The sequence below is a fragment of the Diuraphis noxia genome, unplaced genomic scaffold, assembly GCF_037042655.1.
Source record: "Diuraphis noxia isolate RWA-SAM2 unplaced genomic scaffold, SU_Dnox_SAM2 contig0001, whole genome shotgun sequence".
NCBI lineage: Eukaryota > Metazoa > Arthropoda > Insecta > Hemiptera > Aphididae > Diuraphis > Diuraphis noxia.
This window is the reverse complement of record NW_028301711.1, coordinates 21,705,409-21,730,735: the sequence shown is the minus strand read 5'-3', so window position 1 is coordinate 21,730,735 and position 25,327 is coordinate 21,705,409. Positions and strand designations below refer to the sequence as shown.

At 28.6% G+C, this 25,327-nt stretch overlaps 3 protein-coding genes and 1 pseudogene across 5 annotated transcripts; all 4 read left to right on the top strand.

The window, feature by feature from the left end:
• Positions 1-1,754: 1,754 nt before the first annotated feature.
• LOC149060324 (E3 SUMO-protein ligase ZBED1-like) lies at positions 1,755-7,157 on the top strand (annotated as a pseudogene).
• Positions 7,158-8,592: 1,435 nt separating this feature from the next.
• LOC149060323 (52 kDa repressor of the inhibitor of the protein kinase-like) lies at positions 8,593-9,451 on the top strand. The gene is made up of 2 exons (XM_089228684.1): positions 8,593-9,316; positions 9,405-9,451. The coding sequence occupies exons 1-2, from the start codon at positions 8,593-8,595 to the stop codon at positions 9,449-9,451; spliced, it is 771 nt and encodes a 256-aa protein (XP_089084810.1).
• Positions 9,367-10,349, top strand: LOC149060322 (52 kDa repressor of the inhibitor of the protein kinase-like). The gene has a single exon (XM_089216375.1). It carries the CDS (start codon positions 9,553-9,555, stop codon positions 10,153-10,155), a length of 603 nt encoding a protein of 200 aa, XP_089072501.1. The 5' UTR covers positions 9,367-9,552; the 3' UTR covers positions 10,156-10,349.
• Positions 10,350-13,943: 3,594 nt separating this feature from the next.
• LOC149060321 (L-xylulose reductase-like) lies at positions 13,944-24,841 on the top strand. Of its 3 annotated transcripts, none has more exons than XM_089215758.1 (6): positions 13,944-14,379; positions 21,112-21,315; positions 22,596-22,839; positions 23,354-23,468; positions 24,226-24,436; positions 24,555-24,841. In XM_089215758.1, exons 2-6 carry the CDS (start codon positions 21,165-21,167, stop codon positions 24,656-24,658), a joined length of 825 nt encoding a protein of 274 aa, XP_089071884.1. In that variant the 5' UTR covers positions 13,944-14,379; positions 21,112-21,164; the 3' UTR covers positions 24,659-24,841. The 3 variants fall into 3 exon arrangements, with proteins under 3 accessions (XP_089071884.1, XP_089071883.1, XP_089071885.1); XM_089215757.1 differs by lacking the exon at positions 13,944-14,379 and adding an exon at positions 19,366-19,883; XM_089215759.1 differs by lacking the exons at positions 13,944-14,379; positions 21,112-21,315 and adding an exon at positions 22,250-22,311.
• Positions 24,842-25,327: the final 486 nt, after the last annotated feature.

Below are 25,327 nucleotides of genomic sequence, written 5' to 3'. Positions count from 1 at the left end.
AGGCATGTCAGCAACAAGACGACTATTCGTCCCGTTAATGCATCCCACCAACCCCAGCCATAGTCGGTTTGCCTCATTTCACTGACCTTTAAATTACCTGGGTAACATATAGAGGTGAACTAGCCAATTTATGGGGTGTGGAGTGGTCGGTGACCACGATGTGTATCAAAAAGTTGCTAACACACTAACTCATACATAAATCTTTCACTAATAGATATATAATAACCTAACCGCCTCTTCACGGTTCCATTGTGTTATAAAAGGTGGCACTATTTGGTAACCAAGTTACTCTGATACGGTACAATCACGATTAAAATCGTGATATATTATATTATAATCGTAGATGAAATGAAAATATATATATATTATATATATATTAAACGGTGTACATCACTGCGCCTTGTTGGCATGTGACTATTAATAATATAAATATATTATAATGACTATCAATATATTTGGTATCGGATGGAATGGTCTATGAGTAAATTGTCCAAGCCTACATACCTAATACTTACATGGTTGTTTCATATTTTGACTTTACGTGGATGTTTTAAGAACGTTGCAGGGACTTTTAAACATCGTGACGATGGAGGTAGATCAAAAAACGCATATAACAGGAGTGTATACTATGATAATGAACAAATTGGCTACTACAATTATTAACGCCACCAACATCAAGGAATAGTAACTACTACAACATGCGACCCTAGTACATACCCAGTCAATATAATCCCGATTCTCAATTATCGAAATATTGCTGAACAGAGTTTTTTGATTTCTTTGTTTTTCACCATGAAATTATTATTTTTACTCGTCTTTTTGCATTAGTATTTGTTTATAGTTATCCCTAATAGTAGTATGTATTTGGGGAGTCTGAGTCCATTTTTACAGGTAGATGAAAAAAATTGAAGCGGGAATATCCCACTTACAGTGCAACCAATCTCCCTATAATTTTTTCAAGAAAATTTAAATGATTAATCAGTTAAATGTTTAATTTATCTGACACTATTTTATTATTTAAGACATAATTATTTTACATAATATTTAGACAGTTGTTCACGAACTGTTATACAATCAAGTTGTGTTTTATTTTTTTTCCGGTAAATTAACTTATTGATTTGTTTTTTCCCTTCAAATATTTATTTTAACTTTTACTAAAAAATCATGAACTTACTGAAGTTCTCAAACGATCTTTCATCATTAGTTTATTTAGTACGAAATAATTCGTATCCAGTATATTCAGATTATACCACATTTTTATCAAGATTAAAATCATATAATAAATCATATCCACCCACTGTGTTTCAAAATAAATATTCGTTAAGTGAATCTGGTTTTAGATATACAACTATACAAGTGTAGGAGATGTAGTTGAATGTTTTTTTTCTGTGGACTCATCTTACAAAAATGGAAATAAGATGACATACCATGGGTTGAACATGCAAAATAGAATCCTAAATGTATATTTGTTTTACTTTGTAAGGGAAATGAATTTATAGAAAATGTAAAAAATGAACATGTAAAATCCACAAATATTTGTAATTTTATCAGACTAAATCATAATATTTGTCACCACTTTATTGTGTATACATGATTAAGTTAATTATATTTTATTCATTTCCAAATAAATATTGATATAATCAACTTAAAAGTGTTAATTTTTGATTTTATACCTCGTGAACTTAATGTTAAGTAAAATAACGCGTATAGTTTTAATTAAATATACTAGGTTCAAAATATAAGTTATAGGTTCAATGAATCAGGTAATTACAATCCATGCGGTGATGTACAAAAAAAAAATAAATAAAAAGGTAGGTGCCTCAGAAAATTCCCCTTCTACACGTTATTTGATTTGATTTTACCTTCACTTTAGTTTTTTTTTTTTATCAATTTCTATTAAATCAGCTTAGTATATAACAATACATGTAATAGTAATACACTTAGTTATAAAATATGTATTGTAACGATCGTACCAACATTAATAACATTCGTAATTCGCGTTCATTAAAGTAACCTTACATTACATCTATTTATTAACGTTTTTTTAAAAACAATCATCAGAAATCGTCTATATCAAAAAAAATTTTAAAAAAAATACGTCAGTACGTCACAATACAGTATTATGATTCCATAGGGGGGGGGGGCTGCAGCTCCCTTGATGTTGATTAAATATAATATATTGTATTTAATATTTAAATCATAGTTTTTCTAATTACCTTTCAGACGACGGAATATCTTTAATTGTTTTAATTTTATAGTGTTGAATAACCCAGTAGTGCATGTGACCTGCAGCATTATGCGTGAAAGTCAAATTAACGACCCGCCAGTGGATATTTTTCCAAAAATCCATTTAACTTAGGTACCTATAAGTTTAAAATTGTTTATTAGTTTATTACGTTTTAACAGTGCACTCTGTACATTAATTGTTATGCGAGGCAATTGACAAAAAATAGCCAAGATATAATATCAAGTTGCAGAATATAGTTCACACGGTCGAAGCGTCCATAATCGATTTCGCGTACCTAATCATTCCTGGAGCTTAAATTATTAACTATTATCGCATACATTAATAACGAATATTAATCAAAACGTTAATTACCTACGTAGTGTATTTCCGGGTATGGATGCAGAGTCGTAATCAGAGTTTTTGTTTGGGGATGAGGGCAAACACCTAACCCCCAACCCCCTCCAAAAAACTTAGAAAAGTATTTTCATCAATATTCATTAGATAAAAACCCAATTCTAAAAAAGATTATTGTTTTTAAAAAAATGGTTATTAATGAGTTAAAAAGTTAAAGTTAAGTTACTTTTAACCGAGTTACATTATGAATTACTTTTTTTTAGAATTAACTTGTAAGTTAAAATGTTAATATTTTTTTTTCAAATTTATGATGTAATTTATGAGGTAGTTAATTTTATTGTCATGATGACTTATTTACAAATTGTTGATTCCTCATTAATGGTGCTTCTTATTTTATTGTAATTCATTAAATATTGACAAATTTCGTCAAAATCACGAAAATTTGCATATTATTTCGTGGTTAAAATTTATAAAATGTTCATTTTTATTGCTAAGGATTTAAAATTTAAAACAAGGTTCCTCATTAGTAAGGTTGTATTATGATCAAAAATCTAAAAATATATTTTTACACAAACATTTTTTTATTGACATATATAACCAGTGCAATTACATTTTTAAAATATTTAAATTCATTTAAACTCCATTGCCTATTTTTATTTCATACAATGAACTTACTTTCACACTGATCTACGTTAAGATGGTCTTATTTTAAAAATGAATAGCAATTTTATAGTTTGGTGTGATACTAATCAAATATAAAGGTAATATAAAAAATGTTATTCATTAACAAAATTTGAATCAATCTTCCATAATTCTTGTAATAAATTAAGTTACTCTAAAATCAATATATCAACTATAAATTTTACCTGCAATATTTTAACCTGTTTTTTATTAAATAGGATATACGCCATAGTCTGGGGAAATTGGATCTGCTGCTTACAGAAGTACCTCAGAAATCTATGAGCGCAAAGAGTGTACCCCTTCAATTGCAAAGTAACGCTAGAAGAAGCATAACGGATGGCGAACAAAATTTCTTTAAAAGAACTCACAGGGCTGTATACATTGTATTGTGGAATACAATTTTTCCAACCTTGTATTATACAATTATTTTTAATATTCATCAGAATTATAATAATTATATTATATTTTCCTAGAGTCCACCATCACCCAACAGGAGATATCCTGTCCAAATTAAATACTGTACACGATAGAAAAGATATGGATATAGGAGTTGAGGAGATATATCTCCTTGGAATGGTGACTGGTACCAACTCCATTCACGACACAATCCACGTCCCAGTTTCCTCCATAACACCTACATCCACCCCTCGCAACCTGGGAGTGTAATCGCCGGCCAAAAGTTGGTAAAAAATTCAGTAACTGCAATCCCTTATTTACAACAGTATATATTTATTTAACATCGTTTAGTTCATAAAACTCAATAAATAATCAACCAAGTTTATTCAAGCGTATTCTAATCAAGTTTATTTTATCCCATACAAGCTAAGCGTCAATTAAATCAAACATATTTATCTTAAACAACCAACATAATATACATATTATCATTAATTATACACAGTATACTATATTGTATAATGTATAATTAATGATGTTATATACGATATCTTACAAAACAAGACATATTAAGTGGATTCGGCACCAACTTATTTTAAGGAGTTAAATATAGGCAATTTCTATATTATGAGCGTACAATGCATGATAATGTGTGTGTGTGCTTATTAGCGTGAGTGACTACCGTACCACCATTCAAGTATTTCGTTACTAGGTCCATGAGCGTGATACGTGATCAATTTTTAAGATGAGGAAACGATTTTGGACTTAATTATTTCGTAGCGTTTTCTTTTTGTATAAAGGGACCAATTTAACCGTATTCAAGCAAAGTCCTAACTAAGGCATTTAATATTATAACGAAAGAATAAATTTTTTAGAGTTGAATGTGTTTGGTATTGATGCCTAATGAAACCGATTATACGAAATGCCTTAGGTACATGCAATAAATTCATCGATATTACACATTGTGGTTGGAAATTAATTAAAGGAAGCTTAAATTAGTTAACAATCAAACAAATAATATTATTTCTAAAAAGAAAATGTAACATTTCTATATTTAAGTTAAAAGTAAGCTGAGGACAATTTTTAAACGACGATACAATTGGTGTAAAAAAATAAAAGTTAAAAATTATTAATTATAATTGAAATTATTATTATTCATAATAATTTAAAAATTATTATTTTATAAACCACTGTAATTCGAATAGTTAATTGTTGATTTAAGTAATCGATTGCTGATTAAGTACACTGAATAATACGGGAAGCTCGGTTAAAAATTTCTGGTGACAATGGTGCTCATCTTCACCGAACTTGCGTATCCAGCTCCTTAATGGTAATCTGCAAAGAACAAATACAAATTTTTTGGTGGCATAATAATATGAATTCAATAGCCACTACAGTTAGATATGCATAGAAGAATGTATAAATTATTTTATCTATACCGTATATGGAATTACTTTGTATCTTGTATCTATACTATTTGACAACGATCTGATAAATTATATTGATTTTTGATTTTTAATATTTTTATAATAAATGTAAAAAATATTGTTTTTACCTGAGCGCTTGTTGTTGTTTCATATTTACCATTATCTGTTAAGTAAAGAAGTTCACGTTGTATGAGCCATTATTGGTAAAAAAGTAATGTTCTAAATTGTGGCGAAAATTGCAAAAATTACATTGAAATATAATTTCATAGATTGCTATCAGATTGAAATACGTAATAAATTATTTATTTATTTTATAATATTATTAGACGATTGTCGTAAACGCCGATCACCGACGTACACAAATAAACGAACAAATTAATTATAAGCACTTTTATTGAACACTTTGACGTCCAGTGGCGATCGAGTCACACGATCACCACCTGGCTCTGACACTAGTGGTCATCGAGTCACACGACTACCGCCAACTGACCCCTTTTCTGTCTTCACATATTCCTTAAATATAAATTTTACAATCGAAACACTATCGGTAATATCGATATTGAGTTTAAACTAGTTACATTATACTTACTTACTAAGCTTAAAATTATACTAATTGTTATTGTATTACACCATTACTTAATTGTTTTGGTATTTTACCAGTTACATGTGATTGTTTACTTAACTTAGTTAATAGCTCTAATAGTTCTAATTGTAATATTTCTTATATATTATATTATTATGCATGTTACAACACAATATATTATCGAGGTTAGGTTTAACACGGTGGTTTAAATATTACATTTTTGAATAAAAAAAAAAATCATATTGTTCTGTAATATACAAATAGAAAATTGAAATGTAGTTTTAAAATTTAAGTAATAATAATTACATGCAGTAAGTTGATGATGTGTCAATATTAATTATTACTGAATATGTTAAGTACTTAAGTAAAACAAAACAGAAATTTTTACTTTCCCGAGTAATATACGAGACATTGATATACTTTTGTAAATTGTAAAGCAAGTAACAAATAAAAATTATATAAAACAATACATTGATTAAATGTTGAAATATAGTTATTGTATATTATTATATTTATTACTTATAACATTTGATTATATTACCACAAATATCAAAATAAGGGTAACGAATAGGCAACCAAAGGTGAAATTTAGCATTATTGTGTCTCCAGTAATCCCATAATTAAGCTCCCGGTATTTTAATCAATAGTATTTTTTAAAACTGATATATTAATAATAGTTGAATAATACTTATATGTATTATTGGATTACGTCTATGAACTACTACTACGATGTAGGTATAAAGAAAAAGTAAAAATTGTTTTATGTACTGAAAAGCACTCTCCGATTTCGATGATTAGACCAATAATTAAAAAAATTATAGAAAAACATTTATTACATAGTGATGATGAAGATACTGTCATTCAGAGTTTTGAAAAAACAATAGTGTTAGAACTTGAACGCCGATTCTTTCTCGATTTGAGTCCAACAGAACAAATACTGCCTGAACAAATTGCATCCTTCCTTGATCCTAGGTACAAAGATTTGGAGCATGAGGCGTTATCCACGCGTGAGGAAATTCGCTCGAGAGTAAAAGAAATTTTAAGTATGAGCGACACGATAAATTTGAATGATAAGACATTGAATAATTTAGGAGACCAGCAAAAATGCCATAGTAATGCTTTGGAATATATTTATGGGACTGACTTTAATGATGATGATGATTTGACGAAACAGTTTGAAAATTATATAGCAGAACCACAATTAAGGTTCACATTGGACCCCAAAGAATGGTGGAAAACTAGATTTTCTAAATATCCTGTAATTGGCGACCTTGCAAAAAAATATTTAACAATTCCTGCAACATCGGTAAGTTCAGAAAGATGTTTTTCGACGGCCGGTAATATCGTTACTCGTAAAAGAGCATCTTTATCACCTGAAAACGTAAATATGCTTGTTTTTTTACACTAGAATAAATATTTATTGAATAAAACATGATAAATATTTAATTATTATTTGAAAATTATTCATAATATGATTAATAATTGTTATTGATTTGTGATATACCTAACTAATTATTTATTTAAACATTTACCTACTTATTTGTTTTTTTGATTATATGTTTAGTTTAAAATGATATTATTTATTTATGATTTATTTACATAAGTTATTGTTATGCTATATTATTTACATTGATTCTTATTGTTCTGTTTATTATTTAATAAAGTAATCTCATTCTACTTTCATGTAATTCATACCAGTAAAGTTAATACTTTTCTATTAAACAATACTAATACATTGTTTACTCCTATACCTATGCTATTTTTGATTTCATTTTTCCAGCTATCAATTGTACGAACTCAAACACAAATATAATTGTATAAACTTACTGAAATTTGTAACAAAAATTAATTTTTTTTAATACACGTGTATGTATATACACGTGTTTTTTAATTACACGTGTATATACACGTGTTTTTTAATTACACGTGTATATACACGTGTATGTTAATTACACGTACTTCGTGTACACGTGTATTTAAATTACACGTTTAAAGTCACAGGCACTAATATATACAGATATATAGTTATATCTATAAAAATAGATTTCTGTCAGTTTATCCTTTATTTATTTCAATTTAATATTTGAATTATCAGACTTTTCTCTATAAAACGATTAAATTTACATAATGATAAACTAAATTGAATATTGTTGTAAGATTATTACTTGATATGTTTTGACCATTGTCTATCTACACGAATAAAAATATACTGTTAGCAAAATCACAAGAAACGAATTTAACACATAGTTTGAGCCATAATAGACGTAGGATTTATAACGGACTACAAAGTATACGAGTTCAGCTATTAATAAATAAATATTATTCTCAAATTCTATAACCCATAATAACCATTAATAAACAAAATTTTCTATCGTAAATCTAGCTGATCCCGTAAAATTTGCCCTTAAAATATGACTAACCCTTTAGAAAATTGTGATTGTTAAAATCCCTTTGGATTTAACTCGCAACGGTAAGTGCAATTAGCCACCCTGGTCAGGGGCGTATTTATGGGGGGGGCTGAGGGGGCTTCAGCCCCCCCCCCGAAATCCAGGAATTGTGTATTAAGTCTACTTATTAATTATTATGTTCTATTAGATGTAAAATCGTAAAAGTTCAATATAATTTTATAAAGAATTATTATTAACAACGAACAATTTATTCATATAATGTGTCAATGACGATTTTGATCATAACGATTATACCTTTGAGTTCGGTACATAAATGTTTAATTTTGACGTGCGGTTCTGCTGCATTATCGTTATTTCGATTTCTTTTATCTAAAATTGATTTACTGATATACACGCGTTGTCACGTCTCGATCACCGTACAATAATCATACCGTTCCTTTCCGTTGTTTGCTTCGATATCGCTCGAAAAATGGTGACAACGTGTTAAAAGAACATTTGGAAACTAGTGGTTGTAAATCTATGTATACAAGTCCACTTATACAAAACGAAATAATAAATTTGTTTGGTGTTCTAATTCAGTCAAAAATTCTTGAAAGAGTTTCAAAAACTAAGTTTTATACAATACTTGCAGACGAAACAACTGATATTTCACAAATTGAACAGTTCTCATTATGTATTCGTTATGTTGACGAGCAGGTTTTTTCAATTCGAGAAGATTTTCTTACATTCGTTCCGGTATATGACATATCTGGTGAAGGTTTGGCTAACACGATTAAAGAAACATTAAAAAAAATTGGTTTTGATTTGAATAAAATGCGAGGTCAGGGTTACGACGGGGCTGCAGCAATGCGTGGTCGTTTTAGAGGTGTTCAGGCAATTATTAAAGATATGTACCCAAAAGCATTATACACACATTGTGTATCACACTCACTAAATCTTTGTTTATCGGATGCTACAAAATCTCAAGATATTCGAAATGCTTTTGGTATAATAAGTGAATGCTGTTCTTTTTTTAACAGTTCGGCAAAACGAACTACCTTCCTCAAAAATAAAATAAAAGAAATTAAACCAAATTCACAATCTACAAAATTGAAATCTTTATGTGAAACTCGCTGGGTGTTACGCCATGAAGCAGTTATGCTTTTTAAAGAATTTGTAGAACCCGTTGTAGCTGCATTAGAAGAAGTGCAAAATGAATGTTCTGGGACCGATTCTTCAAAAAGAGCTAATAGCCTTTTACATTGTATTTGCAACTTTAATTTTTTAATATCTATTTGTGCGTCTAGTAAATTATTAAGTTATACTTATAATTTATCGAAACATTTACAAAGTAAAAATATTGATTTATTTAATGCTCTTAATCAAGTTTCCGATGTAATTTCTGTGTTTCAATCCATAAGAGAAAACGTTGATTTAAAATTTAACAATATTTATAAAGAAGCCAAAGATGTTGCTGAAAAGTTAAATATTGAACCAAAAATGCCTCGTATTTGTAGCAGTCAAAGAAATAGAAGCAATGTACCATCTAACAACATTGAAGAATATTACAAAAAATCTATTTTTATACCGTACTTGGACGATTTGATGATGGCATTAAATGAAAGATTTATACCTCACAATGAAACTATAACTTCATTACAATATGTCTTACCAAGTATTGTAGTTGAAAAACCATTTTCTTATTTAAAAAAAGCTGTTGAATTTTATGAAAATGATTTACCGGGGCTAAATGACGTTATAGAAGCAGAGTACGAAATTTGGCAAGCTAAGTGGAAGAATATTGAAGGCAACTTAAGGCCCACAACTGCTATAGAGGCTTTGAGTGTCTGTGATAATTTAATGTATCCAAACATGTATGAATTACTAAAAATACTAGCAATAATACCAGTATCCACCGCTACAGCTGAGCGCAGCTTTTCGACGTTGAGGAGACTCAAAACGTATTTAAGAAATACAACTTCAGAATCCAGACTAGTGGGACTTGCCCTTTTAGCTATTCATAGAGACATTGACATACCAGATGACATTTTATTAGATAAATTTGCTAACAGTGGCAAAGAAAGAAATTTAAATTTGATTTGATTTGTTATATGAATATCGTATTATTATTATTATTATTATATATTATTTCATTATTAATTTTTTGAAAACATTAAAAATCATGACAAAAATTAAAATTGTGTATTAATTTTCTAACTCTTATTTTTAATAGGCTGAATTGGGGAATTTCAGTTGCAGAAAATACCACAGCCCCCCCCAAAAAAAATATCTAAATACGCCCCTGACCCTGGTAGTGGTAGGACATCCGTATATTAGCGGCTATTAGTAAAACTCAGCCTACTTTAAAATATTAATGTTAACTAATTATTTCTCCTAAATCAATAACACCCATTTTTAACCAATGGAAACCAATAATTATTATTATAATAGCTTTAAAACTCACGGCAACCATTTATAAACAAACATTTCTATCGTAAATCTCAAAGTCTTGTTTGAGCACCTGCGGGAGGTTCCATTTTTAAATTAGCCTAATGTTTTCTCAAATCTATCAAAATATATACACTTACAAGTTGATGAAAATAAGTCAAGCCTTTCCGAAGAAGTTCAATAACACACACACACACACACACACACACACACACACACACACACACACACACACACACACACACACACACACACACACACACACACACACACACACACACACACACACACACACACACACACACACACACACACACACACACACACACACACACACACACACACACACACACACACACACACACACACACACACACACACACACACACACACACACACACACGCACACACACACACACACACACACACACACTATTCCTATTCAATGACGTTGTTATAACATTATTCTAAGGATAATGGTTACCAGTTTAGTACCCACATAATACTATATAAAGATATAAGTATTGTTTTCGCCCGGTTTTCGGTTTAACACAAATACACAATACTACATAATATGCCGAAGAATTTCTTCGCTCGCGCATACGCACATATACAAACACCACGCATAATAATATGCTATTGTACTGTTGAAAGAAATTATTGGACTTATTGGATAGAAGTGCACACAAACTGAATACCAAGTCAGGTAAACGTAAATAACTTGCATTTAGTACAGATTTCGTTGTTCCTTTTCTCCTACTGCAGTTAAGTGGTTCCCAAAGTAATAACTCACTCTTTTAAAATTAATGTTATATTTATCACTCCGCTCAGAATCAAAAATGCTATGAATTCGCATTATAAATAATTTATATAATAATAATAATATACGTACTACTAAAAAATCTTAAAATGTATGTATACCACTACATTATAAAATATAACATTCAAGTAAATGTTAAAAAAAAAAAAAAAAACAGTCATTTAAATTAATAAATCACAATTTTTATGGTTACAATATAGGTCTAATTGAGTTTATATATTCTATAATAATGGGCATATATAAATTGCGCCGTAAATCACTGGTAAAAAAAGAAAAATTATGGGATAGGAAAAAGGTATATCAATTGCGCCGATCGATACTTACATGTTATAAATTGTGTACGTCAATTGAGCTGATCGATTCTTAAATACATCATTATTTAAACATGTGTAATGCCTATTATTTCTATTGATTACAAAACTAAAAGATTAGCATTGTTGTATATTTGGTAAATAAGGAACTTACAAATAGGTTTTGCAACTATGGTTTTTAAGTGTGTGATGAAATATGATATTTTACCATTTGTTAGACATATTTTTAATTGCCTCACATTATGATGAAGCTGATGTTGCCAGATAAGTCAATGCGGAGCGTTAATTTTTTCGATGAAATACGATGCATATTTATATCAAATGTTTTAAAACTTTTACATTCATCGACTTTTAGATTATAAATTGTTTAAATTGTGTGTAATGTATATATTTTTGTTTATTGTTGTACAAATTATTATAAAAATAATATAATTAATATAAATTAATATAATATATTAATAATAATATAAATTAATATTTAACTAATATATTATAATATAAAATAATTATTATAAAAATTAAAACTAACCAAGACAGTCTGTGTCATTGCCAAATGCTCCGGCGCAATTGATGTATACCTTTTTAATATACATTTTTTACGGTGTGTACTATATAGTTGCGGTCATAATCAAAAATTACGTAGGTACTAGTTTCGGTCGCCGGTCACCCCTCAAAAAGGTTACATACTAGTTGCGGTCACTCAAATGATAATAATTAAGTGTACTAAATAATATGGGTCTGATATGTTTGCCCGACACTCAAATGCCCGACACTTCAATTGCCCGACACCATCTGCCCGACAATACTTTTACCCGACACTACCTTTACCCGACAACTACATTTACCCGACAATACATTTGCCCGACAATATATTTTACATATTTTTACTGTACGTAATACTAATATACAATCCATATTATTATTATTATTTATTAATATACGATAATTAAAAAAAACCAAAATCAGACGTATATTTTATCATGCGGATGATATCGTTCTATGCGTGAAAAAGTAAGATAAGTAAAATGATATTGCGTTTTCGGTCACGAACTATAATGCTATTCACGATAAGATTTTAATTGCCAAATAAACCGATAGGCGATACTGCGATAGACAAATAAAATTACCGTAGGTTTTTAATGCGACATTTGATAGTTCAGTTCCTACAGTACAGTTATAGCCGTTATAGGTACACATTTAGTACGTAAAGTATTAGTATTTAGTAAAAATATTATAATTTTGATTTTATCCAGTTTGATTTTATTTCAATTATTTTTTTTAATATAAATCGGAAAATGGCACAGATTTGTGAAACTGTTTTATCAAATAGAGGTGGTATAAAACTTGTTGTCGATGGTTATATGATGACAAAAGACAAAAATAGAGATGATTTATATTATTGGTGCTGCGAAAAGAGAAAAACTCTCCATTGTGGTGGTTATGCTTGTACCATTTTAATTAATGGACAACATAACTTAAGAAATAAAAAAGAGCACAACCATAGCCCCGATGCTACTAGAAAAGATATTATCACGGCTGTTCATAATTTGAAACGAAAGGCTTGTGAGACTAATGACACGCCTGCACAAATAATACAAGTTGAAACCAATGCTGTTTCTAGTCTAAGTCAACCATCGTTTTAGTATTAGTATAATTATAAATGACAGAGGAAATCGATCAAATTTATCATTTCTAAGGGGAATCGCTCATAACATTAAATTGTAAAAAGTGCCTATAATGTTATATTATTAGTTGTATAATTTTAAATGTAAGATTAATTTGTAAATAACATGGTGTAATATAATATTTTATTGAAATTTATTTATTTATAATATAATTTGATATTGTCGGGCAAATATAATGTCGGGCAAATGTAATGTCGGGCAAATGTATTGTCGGGAAAATGGTGTCGGGCAATTAAGATGTCGGGCAACTGAATGTCGGGAAAAAGTACTGATCCCAAATAATATAATATAATATAGTTTATACAATAATTAAATATGAAATTAATATTTCGTTTATTCATTTAATTTAGAAAAATGTATCAATCAACATTTTCCTTCCCATTCATATCGAAAATATAACATACTTAAGACTGTCTACACACTATTATTTATTGTGTAGGTGTTCGGTACGAGATGCCGGTCTTGGACTTCACCCTACGTTATCTTCGTTACCACACTCGCCGCGCGACCGTTCCGATATCTCCGGAGAGGGAACCGGTATCGGCGTGCTGCCGACGGTCGTTACCCCGCCGCACGCTAGTCCGCGGCCGTGCTTTTTAGTCGTATATAATAGTCACCAGTCGCTGTTCCGGAGCCGTTTTTTCTTTCCGTAGGCCGGAGTTTATGTGACTATTGCGAACCGGCGCGCCGTCGTCGTCGTCAATAACGCCATCTTGGCTTTCCGTGCGGTCGAGCCGTCTGTGGCTCTGTATTGTTTTTTGTACCGTGTCGTGCCCCTCGTTGCACACACAAATCGCGTGTTGTGGCCGCCCGTGCCAAAACCGCAGTATTCCACCGTTATCGCCTGTGTGCGTAGTGCGATCCGCCGCGTTCCTCACGTGTCGAGTCTGGCCGTCCGTCGGCTGTAAAATTTTTGGTCCAAGTCGACGTTGTGGTGTGTCGTCGCCGCCCAGTCAACCACCTTCATCAGGCTGCTCATTATGGTACCGGGACAACTGTAGCACCATCGGTTGTCAACACTCGTCGCCATCAGTCCCGCGGCTATCAGTCTCGCCGCTATCAGGTCGTACACACGTACCATAATATTTTGTTGTTTACCTACCTACCGTATTGATTTATTCGCGAAATTTGAATTATTATTTGTTTGTATTGCTATTTTATTCCCACATATTTATTTTGCCGTTCGTATTGTGAACGTGCACATATATTTACTAACACTAGTTTTAAGTGCATAGAATATTAGAATTATTTTTTACCGACCGTTACAATAAATCGTAACTAATACTGTCATATATTTAAATATTTTCCTTTTCTATTTCTCTATCATCTTTCCGCCTTACAGTCCACTAATATCGCACGACAATTACCATACTCCATTATAGTTCGAGTGCGGGCAATACCTGGCGATCACCTCGCCGTCGCCGCTGCACGGCTGCTCTAATCAGGTTGCCTCACCATACAGTAGGTATGGTTAAAAATGTTGATACTTATGATTAAATTATTCGAATATTCGAAACTATGATCGGAGTATACAATTTAATCTATTTTATTTATAAACGCTGTGTACATTATATCGAAAAATATGTTTATCGTATAATATAAATTTCGCCTGGAATTGGAGTATAATAAAGCTATGACCGCAATTAAGGTATTACCTAAATTGGCGTGACCGCAACTGTTATATCTGTTTGTCTCAAAAATCGTCATGACCGCAACTATAGTATGCAGCCCTTTTTTATAGCGGCGCAATAGATGTATACTACACAGGTAGTGTCCCAAATCCGGCGCAATTGACGAACACCGATAATAATATTTTATACATGATAGTCATTTAGTCAATGATATCGTCTATTACATTATGTATGCACGACAGAACTACCGTATTACTACTACAATAATAAAATAAAATTATGAGATTTACCTATGAGGCATGAGCATAATATGATATTTCACTGTTGTGCTTGTTTAAAATGTTTTTTTTTTTTTTTACTTGTATTCATTTTATTTCATAAATGTCTATATTATGATGTGAGGTGATTAAAAATATGTGCGAGCCATAATCACTTAATATGACATAATGTATAAGTCATAATATTATAATATTTTGAATCGGCTTTTAACATTCCCGATAGTATTCAGAACACTGAACAGTACTAATCACTTAAACATTAAATAATTACTGATTATCGTTTGGCCAACGTTATAACAGCGTATATTTTTTGATTAGTGTTATAGCCAACTCATACAGGTACTTCAAGGTTAAATTGTCGGTATTTCAAATGTTACGGGCTCTAAAATAAATGGGTCTTTGTTCCCGCCTTGGCTTATAATAAAGTTATAAATCATGATCTTACCCATGTGGTTTTAATGTTGTATAGTGCACAATGTATACAATAAATCGAAATACGTTTTAGGAAGGATTTTTTCGTTTTCGAGTATCCTACACGCATTTCAAAGACCAAATTTTTCTCAGAAATCGGGTTTGTATTCTCAATAGATATATATATATTTCTTTGTCTGTACGCCCTTTTTTCAGATGGTTACCCCATATATTATAACCTCGCCAGTAGGTATACATGTTCCAACATATTGTACCTATTGTATTAAGATTATATTTAAACTTGGAGAGTAGGGGACAGGGGTAGTCATATAGATGTATTTCGATGTCGGAAACTAACCATTATGTTTACCGACTGGCAATAGTGGCTATGGCCATTGACGCCAGAAAAAAACACCGTAGACAACAACAAGCCGTACAAAATAAATTATGTATTATTTGCGATGTATATCCTCTCATATTTATCGTAAAATATATGCACTAGCTATATGTCTATATTTATTTGCCAGCTCGTTTTAATATTATATAGCTTTATCATAATATATATAGTTTTGATTAAACGGAAAATATTATTTGTGTGATTGCGGTATACCTATTATAAGTTTTAAATGAAGGCCTCTTCTGAATTTTGTCATGTAGGATATTAAAATAAAATGATCTGAATGAAAAAAATTGCAACATTGGGTACATTAACTTACAACATACTAATTTACTGTAATTAGACTCAGCCGAGGGATACAATATAACAACAATTTCATTTGGAATATATACTTTATACAAACGTATAAAATAAATTGTTCAATCACATCATTTCAAAATGTTTCAAAATGGATTTCTATTCATCCCACATCGTTACTTATATTAACTTCTACGAAGTTTGCGAATTTCATACCACTTTTGAATTGTTTAATTTAGAGAAACTTAGCAATTATATTTATTTAGTAACTACTATCTATTACCTAATAAAAATGTTCATTTTTATTTATTTTATTAAATTCCATTTTGCCAAAAATTGCATGTAATTCCAACAAACTGACTAGTAATTGTTGTAGGATAGATATACTCGAGCATTGTATAAATTTCTTTTAAACAATTTTATGTCATGACTCATGAGTACCTAGTAGTTAATGATTTAACATTGGCTTAACAATTTCTTAATTACGAATGAATACTTTAAGATGGCCTTGTGAACATAACTATTTTTATCGGTTTTTTATTTTTAAATTGTTGTTAAGTTTCAGTCGACTTAGTTGTTGTTTCGATATTTGTGCATATTCTATGATTGTGGTCTTTAAAACTATCTACATAAATATTAATATCATATAAATTCATAATACACCTATACACAGGTTCTAACTGTGTGACACAAATGTTGAATATCATTTTTAACAATTTGTGAAAACAAATTTTAAAACCATTAACCACTTTCGACATTTTATTCCTTTTGCTTTTCATGACTTTCGTTTTTATTAGATTGAAAAAAATACTAAATTGTAGATCAACGTAAAACTTCGTTCAGAATCTAACATGTGCACGTTAAAATTTTGATCAAATGCACATTACTGCTGTAGTGCTGCTAGTAATATAACATCGGTGAACATATCTAAAACAATCAATCAAAAATTAATACTTATCTTTGAATTTTACAGATTACTGGAAATCGGAATAATATTCCAAGCAGTATTTTACCTAATGTTGTAAATACCTGCAATATTATGACTACGTATTATCAGCTATGTTCTTTTTTGGAGGACGTATTTACTGACTCCAATTATAATATGGTTTTATTTATTAAATAAATATAATTGATTTTTATTAAATTTAATAGGCAACTAAATTGTATTAATTTAATAAAATAGAGAATATTTATCGCAAATCAATAAATCATGGTTTCAAATAATAATGAGTTCAGATAATATTAAGTTCACCTAATACAACGAGAAATAAAGAATAAAAAAAGATTTTTGTTTGACACTAAAGGTTAGGACGTTAGATTATAATATTATCTAGTCAGTAGGTACAAACACTACAAACAGTACAAACCAATTTATAATCTACATTCTATTATCATTACATAAAATAAGTGTTTACACACATGAAATGTTGTAAGAAAAACTATTTAAAATCAAACTGCAGGACGTTCTGTATCAACTATCGGTGTATTAGCTCAGTAAAATCTTAAATTTAAAATTGTATTAATTTAGTCCTTATGTTCATTCATCAACAGCAATTTTATTCGAATCTTTGAATGTCATAGTTCCAAGAGATACGTGGCTATATTTTACTATATATAATAGCTAACTACTATTAAAATAATTTTATTGACATTTTGAATTCATGGTATACAAATTAATTGAAAATTAAACATACATTATTGGAAAATCATCGCTCGGTATCTAAAAAAGTTTTTATAGTAATTTAAATTTAACTTCTTTATTTTAAATATTACTATTTCCTTTATGTATGTAAAATTAGTAATTAGGTACCTACATGTTCAATTTTGTAAAATTTATTTCCCACCATTTTTTTCATAATATATTTTAATACTAAAATAGTATAATGTATGTCTTTAAAATTTCACAAGACAACTCAATTAGGTACCAGGTATGAACTATATATATAGTTAAATTAACTATATATACTAATCATAGTTAATGGTACCAGGTACCTATTAACTTATCATTATTATTTTTACATGGCATACTTTCCTGAAACATAACTGATTTAAAGTAAGATCAGTGGTGCCATTTCAGTTTTTTAATAGGGGTGCTAAAATTTAAGAAGGTAAATTTTTTTTTGTCAGGCCTTTTTTTCTTCATAATAGTAAATACTAACTTTTGAAGGATATATTTAAATGCTAATTCAAATTATTCATTAATTATTTGTTTAACTTTTGGCATAGTAACCTATACTATTCCAATTTTACTAATGCAACCAATGAAATTTATTTCAAATAAAAGAATATTATATTTATTTATTAGCATTTTATAATAAATAATAATAAAAATATAAAAAATATTCCATATGATATACATTAGTTTTTAAAATGAATTATGCTACTCTAGCTTATACCTTCTACTCTTTAGTTCAGAAAATCTATCTACTGCTTCATCTAAACTTGTTTTGTTAGTATCTTCTTTTCTACTGCTATGAATTATGATAAAAATAGCTTAATGGTTCGTCATTCATTGAAGATCAAGATAAGACTTTACTCTTTTGAATTTTTAAGTGGATGAGTGTTTATGAAAAAACTTATGAACCACGTCTAAATTGTAATCAAGGCTAATTAGACACATAAAGAAATAGTGGAGTCAAAGTATACCCTGCCCCCCCTCCAAAGGGCTCCCCTGAGTGAGCTATATCTAAGCTCAAACGAACCGGAATGCCAGATAATCAAATATCACTTTATAAAAAGGGGTTTACTAATACCTAATTTTTCGAGAATAATATTTTCTAATTTGTGGACATTTTTTTTATGTCTCTCTAGTAAGTATTTCGTTGTAAAGGTTTTACTACAAAAAAAACAAGGAAAATCCGTAGTTATACACTAACTAATATAATAATATTAGTAATATAGATCAGATTTTAGCGTATCATATTCATCAGTGAATATTCAGAAATTCCCACTTATTACGTTTTTATAATCTTGCTTCAATCAATATATTGGAAATAGAACATGTCTAAATACTCTAAATTCCTATGTCATAAGCGTGTTAGGTGAAATGTGTTCTATTATCAGTCATCTTAAATAAAATAGCATCATAAAGATAACTCAAAGCCTATTTGGGTTAGAATTGGTAAGTTTTTAATACCATACCATAATAATGTATTTATTCAAAATTTTAGTTTGCCGCTTAAATTACTAATATCGATAATCGATAATCAACATGTTATCAGCTAATTTCTACGTTATGCGGACGATACCATATTGCGCATGCGCACCACGAGCGGTGTATTCCTGTATTTAAACGCTCCTATCAAGAGTTCGAACTCTAACCTCAAATAAAAAAATACAAATTAATACCAACCACCAGGCTTTGTGCATAGCGCATAATGGGTGTTACCAATATAATATTATCATTGCGTCAGCCACAAGTCAGTGCTTCATGAATTCACGATTCAACGATTGTAGTGTTGTACCTTGTACATTCATTAGTAGACAGTAGTTTTTGGCATACACACAGCGTACAGCTAGGGTTATACGGATTATTGCTTCCCATTTGTTGATGGTAAGTTTATTAAGTATTGGAATTTAATTATATATATATACATATATATTTTTTTTTTTGCTCATTATAATTATTTTATTTTGTAGAGATTTCAATTAATAAATAGGTAGGTACACAAAACATATTTGTGTAGCTACAACAGTATTGGTTTAGATATGTAAAACAAAGTTCGTTTCATTAACATAGGTACAAAAATAAAATACTATTTTGTTTAATAATATTATAATTCAAATTATTTTATGTTTTATTATTGTATTATTTGTTTTTGAATTTTATTTCCATTTCATAAAGCTATTTAAGAGGACCCTACACCCGCGTGTGTTGTACTTATACAAAAAAAATTCATATTGTTTTATAATATATTAATTTTTGTGTTCTTTAAACATGAATAACTTTTTTTGTAGTTCTAATATCGAAAAAATAAAAACGATATTTCACAGACAAAATTCTCCTTTTTATGTGGTGAAAATTTCGTTTCTTAGTTATAACTGTATCTTTCTCGGTTCTTTCCCGCGCGAAACAGTTTTTGTAATGTTACGCACTTGTAAGACGGAGACAACACATGCGGGTGTAGCGTCCTCTTAAGATATTTTCGAATGTGATACGCATTATTATCAATTAAAAGAGCTTTGAAATCAAAGCATAAACTAACTACCTATAAAGGCTATACCTCTAAATTATGCTATCAAATGTTATGTCATATAATATTATAATATAATAAACCATTGAAAACTGAATGATTCAACCTGTTACTTTTCAATGTTTCTTATTCTAAGTTATCTTTCTTACTGTTTATGTTTAAGTACATAGGTAATCAGTTTTTTAAGTTCATACATAATAAGCTATATGCACCTATATAGTTATATTACTAAACGAGTAATGTGTTAGGTACCAGCATTTATGGATTTATAAATGTTGAACTATACAAATTGAACGATCAAATTTACCTATTAAAATATAAATAAATTATACGTAGATACTTAAATAAGCCAATGTTATAATACCAATTTTTTTTAAAGTTAATAATATATTAATATTAATATAATACTTAGGTACTTACATGCTGTTATATCTATATATAATTATTAAATTCATAATATTGATGTCTATAACATGAAATTCGTTAAAGTTGTAAATAAAACAAAATTAAGAGATTACAATAAGAATATAATATAATTGATTAGAATTAAAATAAGTATGATCTTATTTTATGTTTATTTTATTACAGATAAGTTTTGATTGGCAGAAGCTTAATTCATTAAGTCGTTCAAAATATTCAAAATGATACGTTTCTTGAGCAAATTACCTCATAAGATAGCTGGACAAAATGTGGCCATTAATATTATGTCTAGGAATATGGCTTGTAATGCACCACAAAAAATGGAAGATTATTTCAAGGACAAAAAAATTATAGTTACTGGATCTTGTGCAGGTTTGTTACACAAATAAATAATATTTAATATTATATATATATATATATAAATCTTTGTTAAAGTTGACTGCAATCATATTCTTTTATAGAGTATAGTGCTATAATATCTATGCATAAAGTTTAATGCTCAAATTATTTAGTATAATATAATATCAATAAAAATGTATGATAGAATGAGAAATTAATATCATGGTTAATTATTAATTATTGTACCTTAAATTTTTATTTTTTTAATATTAACCTATAATTCAATAAAATACAATATTTTTATGTTCTAGAGATATTTATCTGAACATTTTGATATTATATTAATATTTATTATGGCACTAGTAAAATTTAGTATTTACTAATAATTAGTTAAGTTTAGATGAGTTTCAAGTAGTATCACCAGATAATCTACGCTTGAATTAGGTATTCATTTAAAATGCATGTTTACAGTGAAACTTCCATATTACAGAAACCAGTGGGCAATAATAAAAAAAATAATAAATATATATATATAATATTGAGTGATAGTAATTTGTGTTTAAAAATTTAATATATTCTGAACCAACAAATAAAATTAAAATCAGACTGTCATAAAAAGAACACATTTCGAAGCACAATAAGATATGTTTTGTATAAAAATGTCGACTACCTAAAATAAGTGCTTTAATTATCAATACAGTATCAATACAGTATAACTTGAATTTTACAAAAAGTCTGATACGATTAAAAACATTTGAATAGTTAATTACCTTTGATATTATTTGTTAGTCGGTTTATCTGCAGTTAAACCTTTACATTTTAAAATTCTTTATCTCAAAAATACAGGATGTGTTACTTAAAGTGATTATAAAAACAAATTAAAATATTTTCTTATCTTTAATTTTATGTTAATAAACCTATATTGACCTTTAACAAAATATTTATCTATTTATTTACTGTTACATCATTTAGTTTAAGATTTAAGTGTGAAATATAATAACTATCTATTCATTGTTTAAATACAATTATGTAATTATATAGTAAATTTTAATAATAATTATTACCACTAATTTTTTTAGTTTTATTAAATATTAATTATACCTAATAATATATTGATAGATACTTAATAGTAATGCATTGTTTAGTGTTATAACCCCCTTAATTTAGTGTTTTATTAGTTATAAATAAGTATAACTCATTATAACTCATTATATGTTTTAAGGACATATTTTAACAACAATAAACTTGTTTTTAATACTGATTGGTGAATTATTTGATGAATAATATTAAACTTAACCTAATTTATTTCTTAGGCATGGGTGAAAAAATTACACAGAGACTACTAGACTTAGGTGCATTTGTCTATGCAGTGGTAGAGAAGGAAGAGGGAGCTGTTAAAGCATTACCGAGAACAAAACAAATATTTTGTGATGTTTCAAATTGGGATGACACTTATAAGAAAATGTACGATATCGGTCCAGTTCATGGATTGGTCAACAATGCTGGTGTAGCTGTTATTGAACCATTTTTTGAAGTCACTGAACATGGTTGGAATAAGTAAGTAAAATCTTAGTTTTTCTTGTAAACCTAGTATTTAAACATTTTAAACCCTTACAAGTAAGTACCTATCTATAAGATTTTAATTCTGAATTTACTTTAAGGATCTGATTATTGGAACTTAAAATTTGCTTTCCTCGTCAGTTTGATAGCCATAAGATCATTGCGGACTTATGCCTGCTTTACACCCAAATTGTTATAGAATTAACTTTCATTATCTATATCAATGTTTTTTTAACCTTTTAACTGTGATGATCCTTCAAAAAAATATTCAATTATTTAGCAATCTAACACATATTTTATACAGATAGTAAGTACTTATTTAGATCACAGTCAAGAATAAATACTACCAATACTATCAAAACAATTTTGAAACATAATATAGATCTATTATAGTCATGACAAATGATTATTGTTTTATAAGAAAGTAAATAACTTTGACCATTACTATAGCTTTATTACCTATTACATTGTTTTTTTTTTCAAATAATAAATGAAATATTTTTTTGTTCAGGACATTGAATATTAATGCCAGAGCCTTAGTGAGAATAAGTCAGGCAGTGGCCAAAAACATGATTGATGCCGGCATAAAAGGATCTATTGTGAATATTTCTTCAACAATTTCAACAGTAAGTTACAATAACAAATATATAAAGTACATTCTATAATATTAATTGACACAATAACTATAGTATATACTTATGTAGTTATAAATCGTATAAATATACCAACCTAAACCTACAATATAATATGACATTGTCTTAACAAAATAACTTATAGTTTTATGAATGTTCTAAATTGTGTATAAAATTGTTCCTGATAAACATTGTACATTTTATACTGTACATATTGATATAAAATTATAGCTATAAGTATGAAATATTCACATGAAATTTTCTCTTTGAAATATAGAAAAATACATTTTTAATCTTGAGTTTTTTTTGGTATGTTTCATGAATTCATCATTAAATGGCTGGATTAATTTCATATCTGATTATTAATATTTTATTCTCAATCATAATCTGGAGCCGATAGATGATACATTATTAGGCAATTTATATAATTTATAATATAAGAATATGTCTATAACATTTTCCACTTAACATTAAGCAGAGCTTAGGTAGGTATTTACTGGACTTTCTATTGACATTTTAAATTAAATTAAAATTTGATTTTTTATTTTTAATCCAAATTAAATTGTCATGAAGGTTTTGTGAAATATTTCAATAAAATAAATTTTATGAATTTCAGACCCCAAATAAATATAATTATTTATCAATATTAATGCACGTTTAAAAACAAAACACAAATTAAATACATCTTATAGCTGCTATAGGTGTTTGTGTCTCATAATATGATTTATAATATTTACGTTTAACTTTCTAGAGAGCCATACCTGATCATACGACATACTGCGCATCTAAAGGAGCTGTGAATCAAATAACCAGAACAATGGCTATCGAGCTTGGTAAATTTGGTATCCGTACCAACAGTGTAAATCCAACTGTTGTGTTGACTCGTATGGGTAAAATTGCGTGGTCAGATCCTGAAAAGTCGGAACCCATAATGAAACGAATCCCACTGGGCAGGTTTGCAGGTTTGTGTACAATAGAGTTCTAAGATTGTGCTGAAATGAAAATTTATTTCAATAAGCACACTTGTTTGTCAAACATATGCAAAATATATTATAATATTCAAATAATGTTATATTTTAGAAACTGACGACATTGCGAACGCTGTGATTTTCATGCTCAGTGATTATTCTACCATGGTAAACGGAACATCTCTTGTAGTTGACGGCGGATTCTTGGCAGGATAAACAACTTCAATGCAAAACAACGTTATTAAAGAATTCACTAATTTTACATAAAAATCTATTTTTTTTTCAATATTTCATGCCTAACATTATATGTAAAATATATTAGTAGGTACATTTATTCTATACATTTTACTATAACTTATATAGTTTTTTTCAAAATAAACTGTGAATTCTGAAGCATAATATACTTTACTTTTATTTTAAAACAATGTTTCTGCTTTCAACAACTCGTAATTTTTTTTTCAAACATTATTTTTATTCAAACATGAACAAACATAACACAAATGTACATATAAACTCCACAAACATTTGATTCAAATACTTAACTTTTATGTTTCTATTTTATAAAATTTTATGATTAATATTGCTCTATAATAATAATAAATTTGTCACTTGCTTATAACATATTAATATTTAAGTAAGGTTGAGTGGCGCAAATTTGAATGAAAATTAAATTTTTTTTTAGTTAATTTTAACTTTAATATTATTAAATGTTCATATTATTTTAGCACTTATTTAAATCCATGTGAGGCAAATTTGAATGAGACTTTATACTAAAAGAATTGACATACATAAGAGTTTAGGCACTTTAGCTACTTAGGTATTAATTTAATAAACTCACTCAGTATATATAATTAACATTGAGCATAATAATGTATAAAATATAAA

What these genes read in the sequence shown, in the direction of transcription:
- LOC149060323 (XM_089228684.1), top strand. Translation starts at nt 8,593, where the DNA reads ATGTATACAAGTCCACTTATACAAAACGAAATAATAAATTTGTTTGGT. An exon ending in AGCTAATAGCCTTTTACATT is followed by an intron (nt 9,317 to 9,404) that starts GTATTTGCAACT and finishes ACATTTACAAAG; the next exon opens with TAAAAATATTGATTTATTTA.
- LOC149060322 (XM_089216375.1), top strand. Translation starts at nt 9,553, where the DNA reads ATGCCTCGTATTTGTAGCAGTCAAAGAAATAGAAGCAATGTACCATCT.
- LOC149060321 (XM_089215758.1), top strand. Translation starts at nt 21,165, where the DNA reads ATGATACGTTTCTTGAGCAAATTACCTCATAAGATAGCTGGACAAAAT. An exon ending in AGTTACTGGATCTTGTGCAG is followed by an intron (nt 21,316 to 22,595) that starts GTTTGTTACACA and finishes TTTATTTCTTAG; the next exon opens with GCATGGGTGAAAAAATTACA. An exon ending in CCCACTGGGCAGGTTTGCAG is followed by an intron (nt 24,437 to 24,554) that starts GTTTGTGTACAA and finishes GTTATATTTTAG; the next exon opens with AAACTGACGACATTGCGAAC.